General features: G+C 57.0%; 1 protein-coding gene across 1 annotated transcript in view; it reads right to left on the bottom strand.

Annotated features, from left to right (window-relative positions):
• The window catches only part of TNXB (tenascin XB), a 67719-nt gene that overhangs the window by 18019 nt on the left and 26362 nt on the right, over positions 1 to 23338 (bottom strand). The window contains 13 exon segments of the mRNA XM_070418868.1: positions 7680 to 8003; positions 8332 to 8664; positions 10142 to 10465; positions 10793 to 11116; positions 11231 to 11545; positions 12025 to 12333; positions 12595 to 12882; positions 13888 to 14187; positions 16100 to 16405; positions 18685 to 19008; positions 19336 to 19668; positions 21169 to 21471; positions 21731 to 22021. Coding sequence (XP_070274969.1) covers positions 7680 to 8003; positions 8332 to 8664; positions 10142 to 10465; positions 10793 to 11116; positions 11231 to 11545; positions 12025 to 12333; positions 12595 to 12882; positions 13888 to 14187; positions 16100 to 16405; positions 18685 to 19008; positions 19336 to 19668; positions 21169 to 21471; positions 21731 to 22021 — 4074 coding nt within the window.

Raw genomic sequence — 23338 nt, 5'->3', positions numbered from 1 at the left:
CTCAACAAAATCTTAGCAAATCGTATCCAGCAGTACATCAGAAAGATCATACACCATGACCAAAAATTAAGATATCTAGGATTTATTCCAGGGATGCAAGGATGGTACAATATCTGCAAATCAATAAACAAATTGAAAGAAAAAAACCACATGGTCATATCAATTGATGCAGAAAAAGCATTTGACAAAATCCAACACCCATTTTTGATAAAAACTCTCAGCAAGGTGGGAGTAGAAGGATCATACCTCAACATAATAAAAGCCATATATGACAGGCCCACAGCCAACATCACACTCAATGGACAAAAACTAACACCATTTCCCCTAAGAACAGGAACAAGACAGGGATGCCCACTCTCACCACTCCTGTTCAACATAGTACTGGAAGTATTAGCCATTGCAATTAGACAAGAAGAAGAAATAAAAGGCATCCAAATTGGAAAAGAGGAAGTAAAACTGTCCTTATTTGCAGACAACATGATATTATACATACAAAACCCTAGAGACTCCATCAAAAAACTACTAGACTTAATACATGAATTTGGCAATGTAGCAGGATACAAAATTAACCCCAAGAAATCTGAGGCATTTCTATACACCAATAATGAACTGTCAGAAAGAGAGATTAGAAAAACAATCCCATTTACCATCGCCCCCCAAAAATTAAGATACCTAGGAATAAACTTAACTAAAGAGGTAAAAGACCTATACTCAGAAAACTACAGGACGTTGAAAAAAGAGATAGAGGAAGACATAAACAGATGGAAGAACATACCGTGTTCATGGATTGGTAGAATCAACATCATTAAAATGTCCATACTACCCACAGCAATCTATAAATTCAACGCACTTCCCATTAAAATACCAATGGCCTACTTCAAAGATCTAGAACGAACTCTCCAAAAATTCATTTGGAATAAAAAAAGACCCCGAATAGCTGCAGCAATCCTGAGAAAGAAGAAAGTAGGTGGGATCTCAATACCAGATATCAAGATGTATTACAAAGCCACTGTTCGCAAAACTGCCTGGTACTGGCACAAGAACAGGCATATAGATCAATGGAAAAGAATAGAGAACCCAGAAATCGGCCCGAACCAATATGCTCAATTAATATTTGACAAAGGAGGAAAGAACATTCAATGGAGCCAAGATAGTCTCTTCAATAAGTGGTGTTGGGAAAATTGGACAGATATATGCAAGAAAATGAAACTAGACCACCAACTTACACCATACACAAAAATAAACTCAAAATGGATAAAGGACTTAAATGTACAACAGGAAACCATAAAAATTCTAGAAGAATCCAAAGGCAATAAAATCTCAGACATATGCCGAAGCAATTTCTTCACTGATACAGCTCCTAGGGCACTTGAAACTAAAGAGAATATGAACAAATGGGACTACATCAAAATAAAAAGCTTCTGCACAGCAAAAGAAACCATCAACAAAACAACGAGAAAACCCACTGCGTGGGAAAACATATTTGCCAGTGTCATATCTGATAAGGGCCTAATCTCCAAAATTTATAGGGAATTCATACAACTTAACAAAAGGAAGATAAACAATCCAATCAAAAAATGGGCAAAGGACCTAAATAGACACCTTTCAAAAGAGGACAATCAGAAAGCCAAGAGACATATGAAAACATGCTCAAAGTCACTAATCATCTGAGAGATGCAAATCAAAACAACAATGAGGTACCATCTCACACCTGTCAGACTGGCTATCATCAACAAATCAACAAACGACAAGTGCTGGAGAGGATGTGGAGAAAAGGGAACACTCATGCACTGCTGGTGGGAATGCAGTCTGGTGCAGCCACTATGGAAGACAGTATGAGGTTTCCTCAAAAAACAAAAAATGGAACTCCCATTTGACCCTGTGATCCCACTTCTAGGAATATATCCCAAGAAACCAGAAACACCAATCAGAAAAGATATATGAACCCATATGTTCATAGCAGCACAATTCACCAAAGCTAAGATCTGGAAACAGCCTAAGTGCCCATCAGTAGATGAATGGATTAGAAAACTGTGGTACATCTACACGATGGAATACTATGCTGCTGTAAAAAAGAAGGAACTCTTACCATTTGCAACGGCATGGATGGAACTGGAGAGCATTATGCTAAGTGAAATAAGCCAGTCAATGAAGGAAAAATACCACATGATCTCACACATTCATGGATAATAGAGACCATTATAAACTTTTGAACAATAATATATACAGAGGCAGAACTGTCTCACACAGATTGTCAAACTGCAGCGGGAAGGCCGGGGAGGATTGGGGGGCAGGAGAGAGGGAGGTAAGAGATCAACCGAAGGACTTGTATGCATGCATATAAGCATAACCAATGGACATAAGACACTGGGGGGTAGGGGAGGCCAGGGGATTGTCAAGGGCGGGGGAAAAAAGGACACATATGTAATACCCTTTGTAATACTTTAAGCAATAAAAAAATTTTAAAAAAAAGTAACAGAAGAAAATAAATTTAAGGAGCTCAACCAAAAAAAAAAAAAAAGAGTGGTAAAATCAGACATCCCTGTCTTGTTCCTGTTCTTAGGGGAAATGATTTTAGTTTTTGTCCATTGAGTATGATAGTCACTGTAGGTTTGTCATGTATGGTCTTTCTATACTCCCTCTATTCCCACTTTGTTGATAGTTTTTATCAAAAATAGGTGTTGGATTTTGTCAAATGCTTTTTCTGCAACTATTGATACGATCATGTGATTTTTGCCTTTCAATTTTTTATGTAATATATCATTTTTATTGATTTGCAAATATTGTACCAGCCTTGCATCCCTGGAAGAATTCCCACTTAGTCATGGCGTATGATCTTTTTAATATATTGCTGGACTCAATTTGCTAATATTTTGTTGAGGATTTTAGCATCTACTAGTATGTTCATCAGGGATATTGGCCTGTAATTCTCTGTCTTTATCTGGTTTTGGAATTAGGATAATGAGGGCCTCATAAAAAGAGTTTGGAAGTATTCCTTCCTCTTGCATTTTTGGGAATAGTTTGAGGAGGATAGGTGTTAGCTGTTCTTTGAAGGTTTGGTAAAACTTCCCTGTAAAGCTGTCCAGACCTGAGCTTTTGATTGCTGGGAGTTTTTCTTTTGATTACTGCTTCTATTTCCTTAGTTGTTATTGGCCTATTCAAGTTTTCTGATTCTTTCTGATTCAATTTTGGAAGATTGTATTTTTCTAGGAATCTGTCCATTTCATCCACATTGTCCAGCTTGTTGGGCATATAGTTGTTCATAGTATTTTCTTACAATCCTTTGTGTTTCTGTGGTGTCAGTGGTTAATTCACCACTTTCGTTTCTGATTTTGAGTCCTCTCTCTTTGTTTCTTGATGAGTTTGGCTAATGATTCATCAATGTCGTTTATCCTTTCAAAAAACCAGCTCTTGGTGTCACTGATTTTTTTGTATTTTTTTTTTTTTTAGTCTCGATGTCATTTATTTCTGCTCTAATCTTTATTATTTCCTTCCTTCTACTTACTCTGGGTTTTTCTTGTTCTCTTTCTAGTTCCTTAAGTTGTAGGGTTAAATAGTTAATTGTTAAAATTTTTTTGAGGTAATCCTGTAGAGCTATGAATTTCCCTCTCGGGACTGCTTTTGCTGTGTCCCATGTCCCAGAGATTTCAAGTTGTTGTGTTCATTTTCATTTATTTCCAGGAATTTTTTTTTATTTCTTTCTTGAACTTGTTGGTAGCCCATTCATTGTTTAATAACATGCTATTTAGCCTCCATGTGTTTGAGTGTTTTTAATTGTTTTTACTGTCATTGATTTCTAATTGCATTCCACTATGATCTGAGAAGATGCTTGATGTGATTTCAGTCTTCTTGAACTTGTAGAGACTTGCTTTGTATCATAATATGTGGTCTATCTTTGTGAATGTTCCATGTGCACTTGAGAAGATTGTATATTCTGGAGCTTTGGGGTGAATTGTTCTATAAATGTCAATTAAATCCATCTGATCCAGTGTGTCCTTTAGAGTCACTGTTTCCTTGTTGATTTTTCGTCTGGAAGATCTATCCAGTGAAGTCAATGGGGTGTTAAAGTCCCCTACTATTATTGTATTGCTGTTGATCTCTCCCTTAAAGTCCGCTAGAAGCTCTTTTTTGTATATTTCGGTGCTCTTATATTTGGTGCATATATGTTTACCAGGGTTATATCCTTTTGTTGTATCAGTCCCTTTAGTATTATGTAGTGACCTTTGTTGTCTCTTGTGATGGCCTTCATTTTGAAGTCTATTTTGTCAGATATGAGTATTGCTACACAAGCTTTTTTTCACTTCCATTTGCATGGAAAAAAATTTCCATCCCTTCACTCTCATCCTGTGTGAGTCTTTTGTTCTGAAGTGGGTCTCTTGTAGACAGCATATAGTTGGGTCATGTTTTGATGGGCACATTTAATACATTTTCATTTAAGACTATTATCGATAGGTGCTTGTTTATGCCATTCTACTTCTGTATGCTTAGCGTTCTCTATTTCTTCTCATTACAGTAGTCCTTTTAGCATTTCTTTCTTTTTTATTTATTTCTTTTTTTTTTTTTTTACAGAGAAGAAGGGAGAGGGATAGAGAGTTAGAAACATCGATGAAAGAGAAACACCGATCAGCTGCCTCCTGCACACCCCCTACTGGGGATGTGCCCGCAACCAAGGTACATGCCCTTGATCGGAATTGAACCTGGGACCTTTCAGTCCGCAGGCCGATGCTCCATCCACTGAGCCAAACCGGTTAGGGCTTAGCATTTCTTTTAATGCTGGCTTGGTGGTGATGAACTCCTTTAGCCTTTTTTTTTTTGTCTGGGAAGCTTTTTTTTGACTATTTTGAATGAGAACCTTGCTGGATAGAGTAATCTTGGTCTCAGATCCTTGCTTTCTGTTACTTTGGGTACTTCATGCCATTCCCTTCTGGCCTATAGAGTTTCTGATGAGTAATTGGGTGTCAGCCTATGGGAACTCCTTTGTAGGTAACAGTTTTGTTTTTCTCTTGCTGCCTTTAAGATTCTCTCTTTATCTTTAATTTTTGGCATTTTAATTATGATGCAACTTTTTGAGTTATTCTTATTTGGGACTCTCTGTGCCTCCTGACTTGTGTGACTTTTTCCTTTACCAGATTAGAAAAGTTTTCTGACATTATTTCTTCAAACACCTTCTCTATCCCTTTCTCCCTTTCTGCCTCTTCTGGCACACCTACTAATTCAAATGTTGTTATGTTTCATGTTGTCCCACAGCTCCCTTAAGCTGTCCTCCTGTTTTTTGGTTGTTTCTTCTTTTTGGTTCTCTGATTGAGTGATTTTTTTCAACCCTGTCTTCTAATTCTCTGATTCAGTCCTCAGCTTCCCCTAATCTGCTGTGTATTCCTTCCAATGTGTTATTTGTGCTATGTCATTCTTTGTGTTTTCATAGTTACTATATCTTTTCTCATGCTTTTGAGCATCTTTACCATCATTATCCTGAACTTTATATCAGATAAATTTCTTATCTCCATTTCATTTCTCTCTTCTTTTGGAAACTTCTCTTGTTCTTTCATTTGGGGGTTTTTTCTTTGTCTCTTCATTTTGGCTACCTGTTTGGGTTTATGACTCTGTATTAGGTAGATCTGCTACGCCTCTCAATCTCTAGTGCAGGATGGTGTCAAGCTGTTTCTGACTAATTATCTTAGGCAAAGACTCGAAGTCTCCAGAGACCGCCTCTGTCTACAGACTGATAGGATTCGGTCTTGAATTGCCCTCAGGCAATTGTCCACAGGTGTGGCAAGAGTTTTTTCTATAGGATGGTGCAATTGCTTCTGCTTGGAGGCTAATTGTTATTCTCAGTCTCTTAATGGGTTTTCCAATATGGTGGGTCAACTGTCTTCCCCCCAGTCAAGGCCACCTGTATAGCAAATGTCTGCATGAGAAAGATCACCTTTACATAGTGAGGGAATGACTCAGCACAGTTATCTGGGGTGTCTGCCTTCTGAGCTCTAACCCCAGAGCCCCAAAGCTGGCTTCTGCTCACAGAGCTGCAGTCCACTCTGCCCTCCCTCTGCCAGAGCACAAGGTGAGTGGCTCCACAGGGAATTTTGTGCGTTGGCCCTTTAAGAGGGGTGCCTGAATTTTCCAGTCATCTCTCCCTGGCAGACAGCAACCCTGCTGCTTCTCCCAGCCAGATGTTATGTGGGTATTCTTCTCAGTTCTGGTGCTTTCTGCTGGGGAGCCCAGCTTGGGGATTTTACCCCAGAGTTCTCAGTGGCAAACCCCCACAGCTGAGATCTCTCTCCAGGACTTCAGCTGCTGTCTGTGGGAGCCCAGCCAGCCCTTTTGCGCCTCCGGCCCTTCCAATCAGTCTCTATGTTGTCTCCACTTTCCGTCCTCTATTAGCAGGGTTTCCTCCAGGGCGTCCTCCATTAATTATTCTGGAGGTTTTCCCGTATTTCAGTTGTAATTCCAGTTTGGTCCAGGGAGCATGTCTATACAACATCCACTTACTCCACCGCCATTTAAAATCCGCCTACCTGCCTTCTTTATTTAGACCAAATTTCAGCAACAAATTTGGAAAACAACAAATATGAAACAACCAGGAAACTGTAGCACTGACTGATACTTGAGGAAACTAAGGAATGACTGCTCATTTTTAAGGCACAATCATTCTCATGTGGTCATTTTTAAACAGCCTCCTTAAGGAGAGGACTGGAAATATGGTGATGAAGTGCAGTGTCTGGGATGAGTGTAAAAATACAGCAATGGTCTACCCTATAGGGAACACTGCCTGGCTGTACAAAGGAATAAGGTACTGCTTGATGCTACAGCATGGGTGGACCTCAAACATGTGCTCAGTGAAGAAGCCAGTGCAGAACATGGGCTGCGTGCTGCCATCGGTGTGCTGTTCAGATGCAGAGCACAGACGGGGCGGCCTGGGCCTGGCCTCGAAGTGGTGGAGAGGAGGCTTTTCCTTGGAGTGGTGGGAAGTTCTCAAACAAGACAGCGGTGAAGCACGCACACAGGAAACACACTGCAGACCCACAAGTATACTGAAACAGGTGACGTTTCTGGTACGTAAATTATGTCAATGAAGTGGTTAATAAAGAGGCATTCTATGACGAGCCGTCTGGCAGGAGTTGACAGAAGGTGGAAGCAGGTGATGACCCTGGGCCTTCAGTACCCAACTCTTCCTGCTTGTTTGAGATTGCATATATGAACACTTGTTGACTGCATTCACATGTCAAGGCCTATATCCCACTGCCCCCAAAGAGCTCTTTACAGAGCTCCAGGCCCAGCGGAGAGCCACACGGCCATGGCGTTTTTCACTTGAAGCCTCAGTACCCAAGGGCCTCTCAGACAGCCGGGCCCTGACACCTGCTTCCTGCCCCCCGACCACACGTCTCCTGAGCTGCTCAGTGGACAGGATATGGGTCAGAGGGCGAGCGGTTATGGTCTGAACTGATAGAGAATCTGAGACCCCAGTACAGTGGGGCGCTGACTTATGAGTTTAATTCGTTCCGAGACCGAGCTCGTTAAGGAGCTCGTTAACTCAAATTACTCTATCAACTCAAAGCAAAAAATCGGCAGAGAGACAGCTGGTATCTAAAAAAACTCGTTAGTCGGGACACTCGTGAGTCAAGGCCCCACTATATTGAGACCTTGCCGGAGCCCAACCCTGGGACCCTTCAGCTGCCACTCACCGGTCAGGCCCAGGGTGGACGCGGGGCCCACGCGCCGCCCCCCGTGCAGGCCGTACAGGTGCATCTTGTACTTGCGCCCCGGCTCCAGGCCCCGCACGGTGACCTCGCTCTCCTCACCCCCGACACGCACCACCTGGGGCCGCCCGTCCCTGTCCTTGTACTGGACGGTGAAGGCGTCGAAGTGGCCCCGGGGGACAGTCCAGGACAGGCTCAGTGAGTCCGGGGAGGATCCCGTCACCGTCAGCTCCCCCAGCAGGGGCTCCTCGGGGGGCTCGGGGGCCTCCGTGCTGGGTTCTGCAGGGCTGGGGGTCTCCTCCTCTGCAGCTGAGAAGCACAGACACAGGGCGGGTGAGGCAGGCTCCATGGATGTGCGGGTCTCCTCCCGAGCCCGGTCATGCCGGGCCCTGGTCACTTCAGGGAGCCCCTCGGGGCAGCCTCACTGACATGCCCAGAGCCTGGGGTCGGCTGTGGCCGCAGCCCCCGCACAGCCCAGGGGCCCTTCTCAGCCCAGGGCCCCGCTGGTGCTCAGGGAGCCCAGGGGCGGCGCAAGGGCACCACGGCTCAGCCTCGAGCAGAGGGGCCCCTGCACCCCCTCAGCCATCACGAGTGTCATCTCCCACAGGTCCCACCGGGGCTCCCACCACCCACTCACCTGTCACCCCGGTGGCAGTGGCGGGGCCCTGGCGCTGGCCGTCGTGGAAGCCATACAGGTGCATCTTGTACTTGTGGTCCGGCTCCAGGCCCGAGATGGTGACCCCGTCCTCGTGTCCCGGCACCCGGACCGCCTTGGGCTGGCCGTCCCCATTCTTGTACTGGACCAGGAAGTGGTCAAACTGGCCCTGGGGGACGGTCCAGGACAGGCTCAGCGAGTCCGGGGAGGATCCTGTCACTGTCAGCTCCCCCAGCAGGGGCTTCACGGGAGGCTCAGGGGTCGTGGTGGGTGGGACTTGGGTGGTCACAGTTTCGTAGTCGGGAGCTGGACGAGCTGGACAGAGACATGGGAGACAGGTGAGGTCCCCTCAGCCCTCAGCGCAGCACATACAGGGTCCATTGCAAACATAAGGCAATAAGGACCAGAATCTGCCGTCCACAGCGGCTCTAACTCCAATTCTTTCTGGTCCCTCTAATGTCTCCTTCAACCCCTCACAGTCAGCCTTCCTCCCCCGTCTCCCCACCACCCACCAGCAAACCTGTGACCCCCTCCTCCAGCACCCGCCTCCCCCCCACACCAGCACCCCTGCGACTCCCCCTCACACAGGCTCTGCTCTCCTTGAACACAGGCCCCGAGGTCCCTGTGCCCTGGGCTCCCTCCACTGGGCCTGGGTGGCATCTCACTCCCTTTGGCTCAGGACTTTGCTCCCAAACAGCTCAGACCAGACCAGAAACCTGCAGTCTTCCTGGCCCTGCTCCCTCCTCAGTCCTCAGCTGCCCCCAGGCCTCACTCTCTCTGAACTTCTCTCCCATCTCCCCGCCCCACACACCTGCAGCCTGGGCCACCCCCACCTCTCACCTGTGCTCCCCCCTCCCCCCTGCTGTCCCTGCCTCCCTCCCATCCCTCTGCGCAGCGTCCAGATGGGACCGGAAACGCACGGTGATGGAGTCGGTCTTACTTAAAGCTGCACAACCCTGTGCGCCCGGAGGAGCCCTGCTGCCTGAGCTGCCACCTCTGCACCCCTTCTCGGGACTGTCCCCCACTCAGAGCACTTCATCCAAACCCTCTCGGGTGCCCCGAGCTCCCAGTTCCCAGGCCTTTGCACCAGCTGTGGCATCGTGGATGTGACAACCTCTCCGTCCTATCGTGCTGTCACCATGCCGACACCTGCCTGACCGCAGGCCTCAGCTGTCCTGGGGGGGGGGGGGCCGTGGACAGGCTCCTAGGCCTCGAAGCCCAGGCCTGGCCTGACCCAGGGCTTCCTGTCGTATCCATCCCCCTTTGCCTGTTTTGTCGGTTCACAGCCTGTCTTCCCACAACCAGGAGCCCCATTAGGATAAGGCCTTGTCTCTCTGCCACGTTCAAGGTCGACCCCTGAACTCCTGCCGCTGGGCTCAGGGCGCCCCATCTGGCTGACCCACTGCAGTCCTAAGTCTGGTGATGTCTGAACCGTGAGGTTGGGGCGCTGGCAAGACGCCTGTCAGGGCTCCAGTCGCCCCCCGAGGCCCAGAGGGTGGGAAGGACCAGGTATACGGGTAGGACTCCCTCCCACAAGTTCTAAGGCTGTGATCCCTTGGCTGTGAGGTGCAGCCAAGGGCCCTGTGGGGGAAGTGACTCTCCAGCCCCAGGCCCCCTGCCCCAGCACCGCCCTCTACCAGACCCAGGCCAGTTGTGGAGCCTGCAGGGGTGGGGGGGGGTGGGGGGAGTGCGGGGGGTAAGGGGAGGGGATGCTGGTGTTTCCACGAAGATGGTAACAAAGGCAGAGTCTTCCAGGGCCCTCCTCCCTGCCCTGCGGCCCTGCCCCACTCACCGGTCAGGCCAAGGGTGGACGCGGGGCCCACGCGCCGCCCCCCGTGCAGGCCGTACAGGTGCATCTTGTACTTGCGCCCCGGCTCCAGGCCCCGCACGGTGACCTCGCTCTCCTCACCCCCGACACGCACCACCTGGGGCCGCCCGTCCCTGTCCTTGTACTGGACGGTGAAGGCGTCGAAGTGGCCCCGGGGGACGGTCCAGGACAGGCTCAGTGAGTCCGGGGAGGATCCCGTCACCGTCAGCTCCCCCAGCAGGGGCTCCTCGGGGGGCTCGGGGGCATCCGTGCTGGGTTCTGCGGGGCTGGGGGTCTCCTCCTCTGCAGCTGAGAAGCACAGACACAGGGCGGGTGAGGCAGGCTCCATGGATGTGCGGGTCTCCTCCCGAGCCCGGTCATGCCGGGCCCTGGTCACTTCAGGGAGCCCCTCGGGGCAGCCTCACTGACATGCCCAGAGCCTGGGGTCGGCTATGGCCGCAGCCCCCGCACAGCCCAGGGGCCCTTCTCAGCCCAGGGCCGGCTGGTGCTCAGGGAGCCCAGGGGCGGCACAAGGGCACCACGGCTCAGCCTCGAGCAGAGGGGCCCCTGCACCCCCTCAGCCATCACGAGTGTCATCTCCCGCAGGTCCCACCGGGGCTCCCACCACCCACTCACCTGTCACCCCGATGGCAGTGGCGGGGCCCTGGCGCTGGCCGTCGTGGAAGCCATACAGGTGCATCTTGTACTTGTGGTCCGGCTCCAGGCCCGAGATGGTGACCCCGTCCTCGTGTCCCGGCACCCGGACCGCCTTGGGCTGGCCGTCCCCGTTCTTGTACTGGACCAGGAAGTGGTCAAACTGGCCCTGGGGGACGGTCCAGGACAGGCTCAGCGAGTCCGGGGAGGATCCCGTCACCGTCAGCTCCCCCAGGCGAGGCTTCACGGGAGGCTCAGGGGTCGTGGTAGGAGGTTCTGACGGTTCCTCCTCCTCTTCCCTTGGGGCTGAAGAGACCGGGAGAGGAGAAGCACCTGAGAGAGGGCGGGTCGCGGGCCCCTGCTCTCCTGGGCCTCTCCTGCTGTGTGCAGGACGCAGGGTGGGCCGCTCCTGTCGCTCACCTGTCAGGGCCTCGACCTGGATGGGACCCAGGCGCTGCGGGCCCCGGACAGCGTACAGGTTCACCAGGTAGCTGTGGTTGGGTTCCAGGCCCGAGAGGGTGATGTCATTCTGGTCGCCCCCTAAACTGACAACTTGGAGTTGCCCATCCTGGTCTGTGTACTGGACCTCGAAAGAGTCCGGTTCCCCCTCCGTGACCGTCCAAGACAGGTGCAGGGTGTGCGGGGTGGCCTCGGCCACGGTCAGCTCCCCGAGCTGGAGCTCTGACTCTGGAGGGCTTGGGGCTGTGGTCTCAGCTCCATTGTCCTCCCTGGGGGCTGGTTCAGAGACACAGATAGAGGCGGGTGATGGGTCTGTCGCCGCCCCAGCTCCAAGGGGAGGGCAGGGGTGGAGGTAAGTGGTGACCAAGAGGGCCTATATTGCTACGCAGTGAGGCCTTTCAAATGCATGATGCTAAATGCAAGAAGCTAAACACAAAAGACTGTGTCGTGGGATCCTGCAAATGAAATCTCCAAAAGGCATAATGTGGCCGCAGCCGTGGGGCCCGAGGCTGGGCTAGTGGCACTGACTGCCAGGGGGCAGCAGCCTTAGGTTCAGAGAAATGTTTTACAGCTCAGTTGTGGTAATGCTTTGGCCCAAACTTATTGACTTATTCCCTTTAAGTGGGTGAACTTTACTGCATGTAAATTTATCCCTTTCCCCAAATAAAGGGATGTAGACAGTTCAGACATGGCGAGGCTGGGAGAGGGGGAGAGCCTGGAGGGGGCGGGATGGTCTGTTCGGCAGCCACACTCACCTGTCACAGCGAAGGCCGAGAGGGGCCCCACGCGCCTGCCCTGGTGCAGGCCGTAGAGCAGCAGCTTGTACCTGCGGGCGGGGTCCAGGCCCCAGACCCTGGCCTCCCTGAGGCCGCCCTCCACAGGCAGCACCTGGGGCCGCCCCTCCCTGTCCTTGTACTGGACCACGAAGGAGTCAAACTGGCCCTCGGGGACGGTCCATGCGAGGCCCACGGAGTCTGGTGTCACGCTGGTCACCTGCAGCTCCGCCCCCAGACGGGGCTTTGGGGGGCGCTTTGTTCCAGCGACACTCGCAGCGCTCTGCGCCTCTGAGAGGGAGACACGGAGGAGCCCGCTGAGGCATCGGGAAGGCTGGATGACCTCGAAGGGCAGGAGCGAGAGGCCCGGAGACTGGCTCTGCCAGGGCTGAGTCGCCAAGGGCTAAGCCAGGAGAAGGCGGGACCGATCCCAGCCCCAGTGTCTGGGACCAGGTCACAGCGGGGAAGGCAGCAGCAGGAGGAGCAGCGGCAGCCCGGCCTGCAGGGAGCCAGCCACCTTCCCGGCCGCCAGGGCAGCAGCAGCGGCCTCACCTGTAGTGCCGTCCGCGCTGAGGGGGCCGTGGCGTCTCTTGCCCAGGAGGCCATAGAGGAGAAATCTGTACGTGCGGCCGCTGTCCAGGGGGGTGATGGTGACCGAGCGCTCGTGGCCCCCCACAGGCACCATCCGGGGCCCGTCCCTGTCCTTGAACTGGACCACGAAGGAGTCGAAGTGGCCCTCGGGGACCGTCCAGGAGAGGCGCAGGGAGTCCAGGGTGGGCTCCGTCACCCACAGCTCCCCGAGGCGGGGCGGGGCCTGCGGGCTGGCGTCACCGTGGGCAGCTGGCAGAGAGGACGGTTCTGCGTTTATGTTCCAGAGTGACTCCTTCAGGCCTCTCATGGAGTGCAAACCCAGAACTGCCCAGATGAGCAGTGCGTCCCTCACCTCCCACCTCCCCCACACCATCCCGCTGCCTGCGCCTCCGCCCACTTGCGCCAGGAGGGGCTCTGTCCCCAGGCAGCTCTGGGCAAGGGCCCCCATGCTGCCCTCTGACTCCTCGTGCTGCCCGGCTCTTCCCACTGATCAGACTGGCAGGCGAGGCGTCTCTCTCCTCTGACCAAGGAGCCGCTCTCGCTGATCTGCCTGGCCTCTGGGGACATCAAAGGGCCCAGGACCCCTGACGGGGGGTGGGGGGGTGCACAATGTGAGGATGGAGGTGACCCTCACAGGCCCTGGTGGAGGGGCTTCCCTGAGTGAGGGTCGGGGAGAAGACGGGGAACTCAGACAGGGGACCGATCTGTGTGGCAGCAGGAAGCCACCCTGAGGCCTGGGAGGAGCTGGCGTGCTGCCTCCCAGATGACTGGCAACAGAGAGCCCCTGGGGCAAGGGGGGCCCAGACCGAACCCAGGAAAGGGGCAGGCAGGCCGCCAGCCCTGGGCTCCTGGGGTCCCATCTCCAGGCTCCGAGAGGAGGCCAGGGGAGGACAGAGGTCCTGGGGGCAGATATGGGACCCATGGGCCTGAGCCAACAGGGCGAGAACTCGGGTGAGAGTCGGAGGGGAGGGGGCCAGGCCCCCGCGCTGAGGCCCCCGGGCAGGGAGGCGGGGCTCTGCTCCTTTCTCCCCTCCCAGCACCTGTCCCAGGCCCCACGTCCTGGAGGGGGTTAGGGCCTCCCCTTCACAGGCGTAGGGTTGTGAGAAGACGGGGAAGTCCGGCCCGGCTGTCAGGGGCCTGGGCGGGTGGGGGGCTTGTCCAGTGAAACAGGAGCACAAAGGGGGGCCTGGCGGCAGGACAGGAGACCAGGAGGGTGAAGAGGGGCCTCGGCTAGTTTCAGGGGGTCCCTCTCACCTGTCTTTGCCTCCACAGAAATGGGGCTGCGTCGTTTCCCTTCCTGGATCCCAAAGAGCAGGAACCTGTACTTCCTGTTGGGCTCCAGGCCGGGGACAGTGACCGCACGCTGGTGTGCGGCCACAGGCACCACCCGGGGCTGCCCGTCCCTGTCCTTGTACTGGACCACGAAGGAGTCGAATTCACCCGCAGGAACCGTCCACGAGAGGCCCACGGAGCTCGGGGTCACATCTGTCACCGTCAGCTCCCCCAGGCGCGGCTCCTGGGGGGACTCTGTGGCTGGAGCTGGCGGGAGGGGAGCTGGGTGGGGGAGGACAGAGAACAGGGCTGAGCGCTCTGAGGGACAACTGCCCCCCAGGGCTCCGGGCTCCCAGGGCCAGGGAGGGGCCTGCGGTGGGAATCAGCCACCGCTGCACCGTGGCTGCCTCTATCTGAGCGGTGCATTTCCTTCCAGCGGACACAGGAAGCAGCCACGGTGGCGACAAAACGGGGCCGCGTGCTGACCTGAGGAGCTCATGGTGGGTGGTCATATCCTAGTCGGTCTCTCCCCTGACTAAGTCCCTCTGCACCTTAACTGAGCCGTCTATTGTCCTTTTGCATCTAGGATAACACAGCCGATAAACGTGCCTTCACAGTCACAAAGCAATGTCCCTGCTTCCTTTGGACCCCTCACAGCACAGCCACCGCACCAGAGCCGACCCACACTGCCACTGTTCTGTGCTCATCGGTGACTGCTAACTGCCTGCACCACCTGTGTGAAAGCAGCCTGTGTCTATCATTTCACTCCCTATCCAATCCCAGAGGTGTCCCCCATTCGCTTTCCCCACCCCTCACCTAGCACCAGTGGATTTCATGTCGCCCACTTACGGCTTCTCTTTGGATCGTAATGTGTAAAGCAGGGTGCGGAAGTGCCATTTTCCGGGGCATTTTCTCAATTCGTTGAGATTCTGCTTCCCAGCAATTGTCATCTGTTTGGTTCTGATAAACTCACAAAAATTCTCAACAGGTTTGAACATTTCTTACATGGACAATGGTGGTCCAGCAGCACCTGTGACTGTCTTCACATCACCTTAGAGTTACTGCCCAACCACGGGTTACGCGCGTCAGCACGTCTACAGGTGCCCAAGCCTTCTTATTTAACGGGCGGGTAAAGAAGTCCCTGCACTCCGAAACCTTACATTTGAATTTAAAAACATTTTGATAACTGTATATTGACATCGTTTTCCTTTGTAATTCCATGCATCTTATTTTACAGTTTTTACTTTTATTTCTTAATCCTCACCTGAGGATATGTTTTCCATTTATGAGAGAGAGAGAGAGAGAGAGAGAGAGAGAGAGAGAGGAAGAGAGAGGAAGGGAGAGGAAGAGAGAAACATCGATTGGCTGCCTCCTGCTTGCACCCAACGAGGGATCGAACTCACAGCCTGGGCATGTGCCCTGACTAGGAATCAAATCCACAACCCTGCGGTGCACAGGATGCCGCCAACCAGCAGAGCCACACCGGCAAGGGCTTATTTTACGGTGTTTTAAAATATATATTCTTATTGCTTTCAGAGAGGAAGGGAGAAGGAGAGAGAGTTAGAAGCATCAATGATAAGAGAGAAACATCGATCAGCTGCCTCCTGCACGCCCCACACTGGGGATTGAGCCTGCAACCTGGGCATATGCCCTTGACCTGAATCGAACCCAGGACCCTTCAGTCCGCAGGCCGACGCTCTATCCACTGAGCAACATTGGCTAGGGCTATTTTACGGTTTTTAAAACAATGCACACACATTGCAGACACGCTGGCACACACATGGTGGAAACCAGTCCAGGAAGTCATGAGGGCAGGAAGGCCTGGGCGCCAAGCATAGGGGCCACTTCTAGAAGGGCTGCGGGGGGGGTGTCCACTTGAATCCTGTCCACTTCCTGCGACAGGATTCAGGGGTGACTGCCACTTAACGCCAACAAAGTGGGCGGCAGGGGAGGTGGCAGCCACGTCCAAATCACAAAGGGCGTGCGAAGAGCGTGGAGGACACAGCTAGACACAGACAGGGAGAGGGGCATCTGCCCTGGAAGTGGGGCAGGTGAGAGGGAGACAGGCCATGGGGCTGCGGGGGGCGGAGGGGGGCAAGGTCCAGCCTGCAGAGGGAGGCGGGGGCAGGACCTGAGAGAGATGGTGTGGGGGCTCTGGAAAGCCATGGCTGGGGCCTGCCTGGCCCTCACTCACCTGTCACAGCTCCCACAGAGAGCGGGCCCAGGCGCTGCCCACCGTGGAGCCCATACACGAGCATCCTGTATCCGCGAGCGGGCTCCAGGCCGGGGACGGTGGCCTCACGCTGGTCTGCGGCCACAGGCACCACCTGGAGCTGCCCATCGCTGTCCTCGTACTGGACCATGAAGGAGTCAAACTGGCCCTCGGGGACGGTCCACGCGAGGCCCACAGAGTGGGGGGTCACGCCGGTCACAGTCAGCTCCCCCAGGCGCGGCCCCATGGGCGGCTCGGTGGCTGCAGGAGCGGCTCCCGGTGGTGGAGCTGAGAGAGTGGAGGCGGCTGTTAGGAAAGCCCTCCTCCCCTGGGTGGTGATCACGTCCACTGTCCTCATGGTGCCCGAGAGGTGGTCGGACATCAAACTCTGATGGGCCCAGAGCCCTTCCCTCATTCTTCCAGGCCCTGGGGCTTTGGGGGGCTGCCAGGCATCACTGAGACCTGGGAGAGCGGCCTTAGTGGCCCTGCCGCCTGGACTGTTTGCTCAGCACACTCAGCCGTCCACACCGAGCCCAGCCCCCTCAGCTGCTGCCCCTCGGCCTGCCCACCGCACCTCCAACCCCGCCAGGCCCAGGAGCAAGTCCTGGGGGCACTACCTGGGGAAGCTGCTGCTGCTCACCCACTCCGGGCCTTCGCCAGGCAGCGCCAGCTCTCACGGACCACCGGACCGTCCCCCAGATCGCCTGCCTCGCCCTCACCCTCCGCTGCTCCCACTGTTAGCAGGTGGTCAGAGGCGCCCATCTCATCCAGAGCAAAGCCACGCCCCGACGGCGGCCTCCAGGCTGCACGTCCACCTCGCACCCCCCCAATTCCGGAACATTCCTCGCCGGTCCTTCCCTCTGCCCCGAGTGCTGTCTCCAAGGGCCTGGGTGGCATGTGCTCATCCTCCTTCCTCAGCTGGGCCCTCCCACCACCTTCCCATCACTCGCCTCCCGGGCGCGGCTGGCTCCCCGCGCATGTCATGTGGCAGCGCTGACGGGCCTGTGCCCGGGTGCGGTCTCCCCCGCTGGCACGGCCTCAGCAGCAGGAGCCCCGGCTGTGCCCCCGCACCAGTGGGTCACCACCCGTTGGCTAAGTTAACGCGTGGTTGAGCGTCAACCGATGAACCAGGAGGTCGGGGTTCGATCCCCGTAGAGACGGGTAGGGGGCAGCCAATCAATGATTCTCTCTCATCACTGATGTTTCTATCCCTCCCTCCCTCTCCCTTCCTCTCTGAAATCAACAAAAATATATTAAAAATAAAATAAAAACGAGGCCTTGGGGAGAGATGAGCCAGAGTAGGGAGGGCAGGGGCCCGCTCCATTTCACGGCCTCGGCTCCGCTCGCTTCTCTCTGCGCTTCTTTCCATGAGAAAGGGACTGGCCCTCGCCTCAAGCCTCGCTGGTGGTTTGGCGTAACTGGGAAGGCGGCATTATACCCGCCGCTGGGGATGCAGTCCAAGGCTGCACTTGGCATAACATGTTCCCAAAGTAGAAATGTTTCCAACTCGCTACGCGCCTTTCTCCTGCTGGCACAGCACGGCGCCCTCGGTCAGCGCCGCCAGCACCGCCTGCTCGGACAGGGATTGCCCTGCGCCCTCACAGTTCAGTCCCGAGGCCGGAACGGATATCAGCTGGTGGATTCCAGAACTCGATGTCCTCTGCCGCCCCTCCTCAGCGCCCAGCCGGCCACCCTTCCCGGGGACCAGAGCCTGCCTGGCTGCCCAGGGCAGGGTCACCCAGAGAAACCTGCTGTGCGCCTGGGCCTGGCACGGCCTCCACCCTGCTATGTGCAGGACAGTAACTCAGGCTGGCTTCCCCCTCTCCACTCTCAGTGCCGACTAAAGAAAAGAAGCTGGAAGTGGAAGGTTCTGGAAACTAAGCCAACCACGTCATGGTGAGGGTGGGCTCTGTAGACATCAGCCTCCCTCAAACCTCTCAGTTCCTCTGCTTTCAACCCTGCTCATTCCCGATAGGAACAGTGGTTTTCAGAACTGTGTATCGTTCCCTCAGCGAACAAGAGGCCAGGGGACGCTCCTCGCTGGGCCCACGCTGGGCAGGTCAGCAGGAGGGTCCCAGAGGCCACCAGGGGCCCCGGCCTTTGTGCTGTCCGAGAGGAGGTGCCAGGCTGGGTCCCTCGCGGTGGCCAGGCAGCCAGGAGGGAGGCTTCTCCTGGCTGCAAAGGCGCTCACGGGGGTGAGAGCTTCCGCCCCACTGGTGGGGCCCGGGCCTCACGCACTGGCCAGCGAAGCAGCCAAGGGGCAGAGGAGGGTGTAACAGCCCAGAGGCAGCCGCTGACAGCATGCTCTCCACGTGCCAGGCCTCCTGCGGGCTTTCTGCTGCCAGCTCCCTGCACCCTGTGAGGTGGGCACGGTCCCCGTCTTACAGGCGAGGAAACAGAGGCACCGATGCTTAAAACTGGTCCAAGGCTGTGCAGCTAGTGGCAGCTCAGTCCCTATGAACTGCTCCTCCTCCTCTACCTCAAGATGGTGGGGCCACGGCAAGGACAGCCACCACCACAGAGAGGCTGGGGCACCAGTGGGAGGAAAACGAACCCGCCCCACTCACCGGTCAGGCCCAGGGTGGACGCGGGGCCCACGCGCCGCCCCCCGTGCAGGCCGTACAGGTGCATCTTGTACTTGCGCCCCGGCTCCAGGCCCCGCACGGTGACCTCGCTCTCCTCACCCCCAACACGCACCACCTGGGGCCGCCCGTCCCTGTCCTTGTACTGGACGGTGAAGGCGTCGAAGTGGCCCCGGGGGACGGTCCAGGACAGGCTCAGCGAGTCCGGTGAGGATCCCGTCACCGTCAGCTCCCCCAGCAGGGGCTCCTCGGGGGGCTCGGGGGCATCCGTGCTGGGTTCTGCGGGGCTGGGGGTCTCCTCCTCTGCAGCTGAGAAGCACAGACACAGGGCGGGTGAGGCAGGCTCCATGGATGTGCGGGTCTCCTCCCGAGCCTGGTCATGCCGGGCCCTGGTCACTTCAGGGAGCCCCTCGGGGCAGCCTCACTGACATGCCCAGAGCCTGGGGTCGGCTGTGGCCGCAGCCCCCGCACAGCCCAGGGGCCCTTCTCAGCCCAGGGCCGGCTGGTGCTCAGGGAGCCCAGGGGCGGCACAAGGGCACCACGGCTCAGCCTCGAGCAGAGGGGCCCCTGCACCCCCTCAGCCATCACGAGTGTCATCTCCCGCAGGTCCCACCGGGGCTCCCACCACCCACTCACCTGTCACCCCGGTGGCAGTGGCGGGGCCCTGGCGCTGACCGTCGTGGAAGCCATACAGGTGCATCTTGTACTTGTGGTCCGGCTCCAGGCCCGAGATGGTGACCCCGTCCTCGTGTCCCGGCACCCGGACCGCCTTGGGCTGGCCGTCCCCGTTCTTGTACTGGACCAGGAAGTGGTCAAACTGGCCCTGGGGGACGGTCCAGGACAGGCTCAGCGAGTCCGGGGAGGATCCCGTCACCGTCAGCTCCCCCAGCAGGGGCTCCTCGGGAGGCTGTGGGGCCTCGGTGCTGGGTTCTGTGGAGCTCGGGGTCGCCTCCACTACCTCCTGGGCAGCTGAGAAAACAGATGGGGGACAGGCTTTAAGGGCGACATGCTTTGCTGGTGACGTGAAACATGGTGATCAGGCCCATCCGGCAAACACTCTCTCGAGCTGTAGGCCAGTGGTTTGTGTGGCCTTTGTGAGCCACCCAGTGGCTGGGCCCTGAGACAGGCTGAGGTCCCCGGCTCCCACCCCGCAGTGCCGACAACTCGCTGGTGAGGCAGTGGGCTGGGTCCCTCGTGTCTGAGAAAGGAGCTGGTCGGGAAGAGACCCTCGGTCTGTCCCCAAGGTCACCGCCAGTGTTGACATCATGTACTGAGGGGCAGTGAGCCTCTCCCACCTGCCATCTCCCTTTCGGCTCCTGCGGTCCCAGTGCTGCCCGGGCCCACCCAGGAGCAGGCAAGAGATGGAATGTGCCCTGGCTGAGGGCTCCCAGGGGCCCTGCCCTCCCTCCCCTTTGACCCTTGGAATGAGTTGCTAGGCAGGACTTGAGGCAAAAGTGGGAGAGAGATTTGGGGCTGGTTGTGTCTAGAATCGCAGTCCCAAGGCACCGACCATGTCAGCTGCCCTTAGGTCTTTGCCGGGGCTCCATGGACTGGGGAGACTGGACAAGGGCAGCCAGCCCTTCTGTGACCCACGCCCAGTCCAAGGGGAACACTTAGGGGAAGTAGATGCAGGAGGGAGGAGGCAAGAATGGGAACCCAGGTGAGGACGGGGAAGGCATGGACGAGGAGCGGGGAAAGGATACTGGCAAGTCAGGGGTCAGGGAGACAGAGCAGCTGCCCCAAGACTCGGTCTCAGTTGCTCGCACTGTTCTGCATGCGGAATGGACCCTTACCACTATGTGAGCAGCTCCCGTTAGCATCCCCACCTGACAGGTGAGAAAGCGGAGGCACAGACTGCTCAGTAACCCGCACAGGGTCCCAGAGGTCATATGGGAGAGCTGGGGTCAAAAGCCATGCCCCAACCATGAGGCCCCAACCACAGAAATGCGCCAGCTGGGGAGGCTGGGCACGTGGGACCTGCTGGGGGCGAGTGGCCCTCCCCCGCTCCACGCTGGCTGGGGGTCAGGGGGCGTCCTCCCCATGCTGGCAGGCAGGCAGGCAGGCAGGGCGGTGCTCTCGTCCCTTGGATCTGCCAGCTCTGAACAGAGCAGCAGGGGCGTCCGGGTGTGGGCAGAAGTGAAAGCTCAGAGACACGGCCCAAGCAGGTCCTGGAGGAAGGGGAGGCCCTGCCCACACCCAGGGCAAGAACAGTGGCTGAGGACCAGGTGGGCAGGGGCAGGGGCTGGGAGAGGGGGCTGTTCTTGCAGGTGGAGAAGCAGGGCCACGCCAGGGGGCGGGGGGTGGGTGGGGGGCCCTGGGACGTGGGAGAGAAGAGGCAGAGGCTTGGCAGAACTGGAGCTGAGAAAAAGAAGGTGGAGGGAGGTGTGTAGGGCCCTGGGCCACGTCCCTGGTTCCGCTCAGAGAACGGGGCTGGGGTGGGGCGGGCTGGGGGCTGCAGCCCTGACTCACCCGTGGTGGCCACCACAGACACAGGCCCCACACGCTGCCGGCCATGGAGGCCATAGAGGGTCATTTTATACTTCCGGCCGGGTTCCAGGCCGGCGATGGTGGCCGCGCTCTCCTCTCCCTTGACAGGCACTGCCCGGGGCTGCCCCTGTGCATCCTTGTACTGGATCACGAAGGAGGAGAAGCGGCCCCGGGCCACGGTCCAGGACAGGCGCAGGGTGTCTGGGGTGGCGCCAGTCACTGTCAGCTCCCCCAGCAACGGCTGCTCAGGGGGCTCTGGGCGGGGCTCCTCTGTCCTCTCTGGGGCTGTAAGTTAGAGACCCAGCCAGGGCTGAAGGGGCAGCCGGCCGTCACCCCTGGAGGGTCAGACTGGGTTCGTGGGAGTGCCTGGGGAGCAGCGGAGGGTTGGACGGCCCAGCAGTTCGGGGGGCGGTGGGGGGGGACGGGGGCGGGCTGAGGAGAGGGGCAGGGTCTGGAGCCAGCCTTCCGGGGAGGCCCCGCCAGGGCCTGGCTGAGGGGAGTGTGTGGAAGGAGGGCTGGGAGGGTCGCAGGTGCTGCCACTCACCAGTGGTGCCCTCAGCTGAGAGGGGGCCGTGCCGCTTCTTGTTGGCAACCCCAAAGAGAGTGAATCTGTACTTGTGGTCGGCGTCCAGGGGGGAGACAGTGACGGAGCGCTCCGGCCCTTCCACGGGCACCACCTGGGGCCGCCCATCCCGGTCCCTGTACTGAACCACGAAGGAGTCGAAGTGGCCCTTGGGGACCGTCCAGGAGAGGCGCAGCGAGTGTGGGGTGGGCTCCGTCACCCACAGCGTGCCCAGGCGGGGCAGGGTCTCTGGGCTGGGATCGCTCCGAGGCACTGGGGGAGGGAGCACAGAGAATGGGGGACACAGAGGAGGGGCTGCGTGAGGCTGGGCCTGCTGGGGGCACACTGATGGGCAGGCCCGGCCACACTCTGCCTGCCAAGCTGTGTGCCGCCACGGGCTGTGCCCACCGGGAAGAAGGGCACCTTCTCCTGAACCAGGGGCCGGTGTGGCCCCAGCTGGGGAGGGGCCTCAGAGGCTGAGCGAGGGGGCCTGGGAGCACTTTGCCCGTCTCATGGCCAAGGGGGTGCTGCAGGGCTGCCCCCTGCTTCCAGCTTCACTACTATTCACTAGCTGGTTTCTCGGCGGGGGGGGGGGGGGGGGGGGGGGAGGGGGGCGCGGGGGGGCACCATTCGTGGAGCGAATGGATGTGGGAGAGCCTCCCACACCCATGCCCTGGGCCCCACATCCTCCTCTCCTGCCCTCCTCCACTGTCTGCCCCCCACTCCCCACCCCACGCTCTGTTCCCAGCACAGATTCCAGAAAGAGAGGTCTACCCTGGTGGTAGCCCTGCCTGCACCTCCAGCACCCCCAGCTCTCCCCAGGGCAGTGCTGAGCCCCTGCCACCCCCCCCCCAGCTCTCCCCAGGGCAGTGCTGAGCCCCCTCCACCCCCCCCCAGCTCTCCCCAGGGCAGTGCTGAGCCCCCCCCCACCCCCCCACCTCCCCCCAGCTCTCCCCAGGGCAGTGCTGAGCCCCCCCACCCCCCCCCACCTCCCCCCAGGGCAGTGCTGAGCCCCCCCCCACCCCCCCCCACCTCCCCCCAGCTCTCCCCAGGGCAGTGCTGAGCCCCCTCCCCCCCCCCCCGCAGCTCTCCCCAGGGCAGTGCTGAGCCCCCTCCACCCCCCCCCCCCCCACAGCTCTCCCCAGGGCAGTGCTGAGCTGGAACTGCGAAGTCCTGTGGACACTGTAGCTCTGAATGTGACATGTCTGGCCACACCCTCCTTTGGATCTAGGACGGCACTCTCGGGGGTTCTGCCCCTCTTCCAAGTCACCCCTCAGGCTACCCTGTGGGCTTCTTTCTCTGTGGGTGCCCGGAGTGCTGGCCATGCCCAGGGTTCTCACGGGCTCACCCTTGCTCCTGCCCGCTGGCACTGATGACCCCCACACCCCCTCTTCAGGTCTCCCCTCCACTGCCCACAACCATGAGGGCAGCAGCATAACCCCAGGCTCTCGCTTTCTGCTTGAGTGCCCTCTCTCTGTGCCTCCACTCTCCGCGTCTGTAGCACGGGCACGCCTCCCGCCCGGGCTGCTTGAGGATGGGGTGCGAGTCACCCAGCGCCCCCGGAGCACATGTGGCCTCAGCAAATGCTCG

This window comes from Myotis yumanensis, unplaced genomic scaffold (genome assembly GCF_028538775.1).
Source record: "Myotis yumanensis isolate MYYU_CA2020_CCGP unplaced genomic scaffold, mMyoYum1.0.hap1 SCAF_6, whole genome shotgun sequence".
Classification (NCBI taxonomy): domain Eukaryota; kingdom Metazoa; phylum Chordata; class Mammalia; order Chiroptera; family Vespertilionidae; genus Myotis; species Myotis yumanensis.
This window is presented reverse-complemented; position numbering and strand designations above follow the sequence as displayed.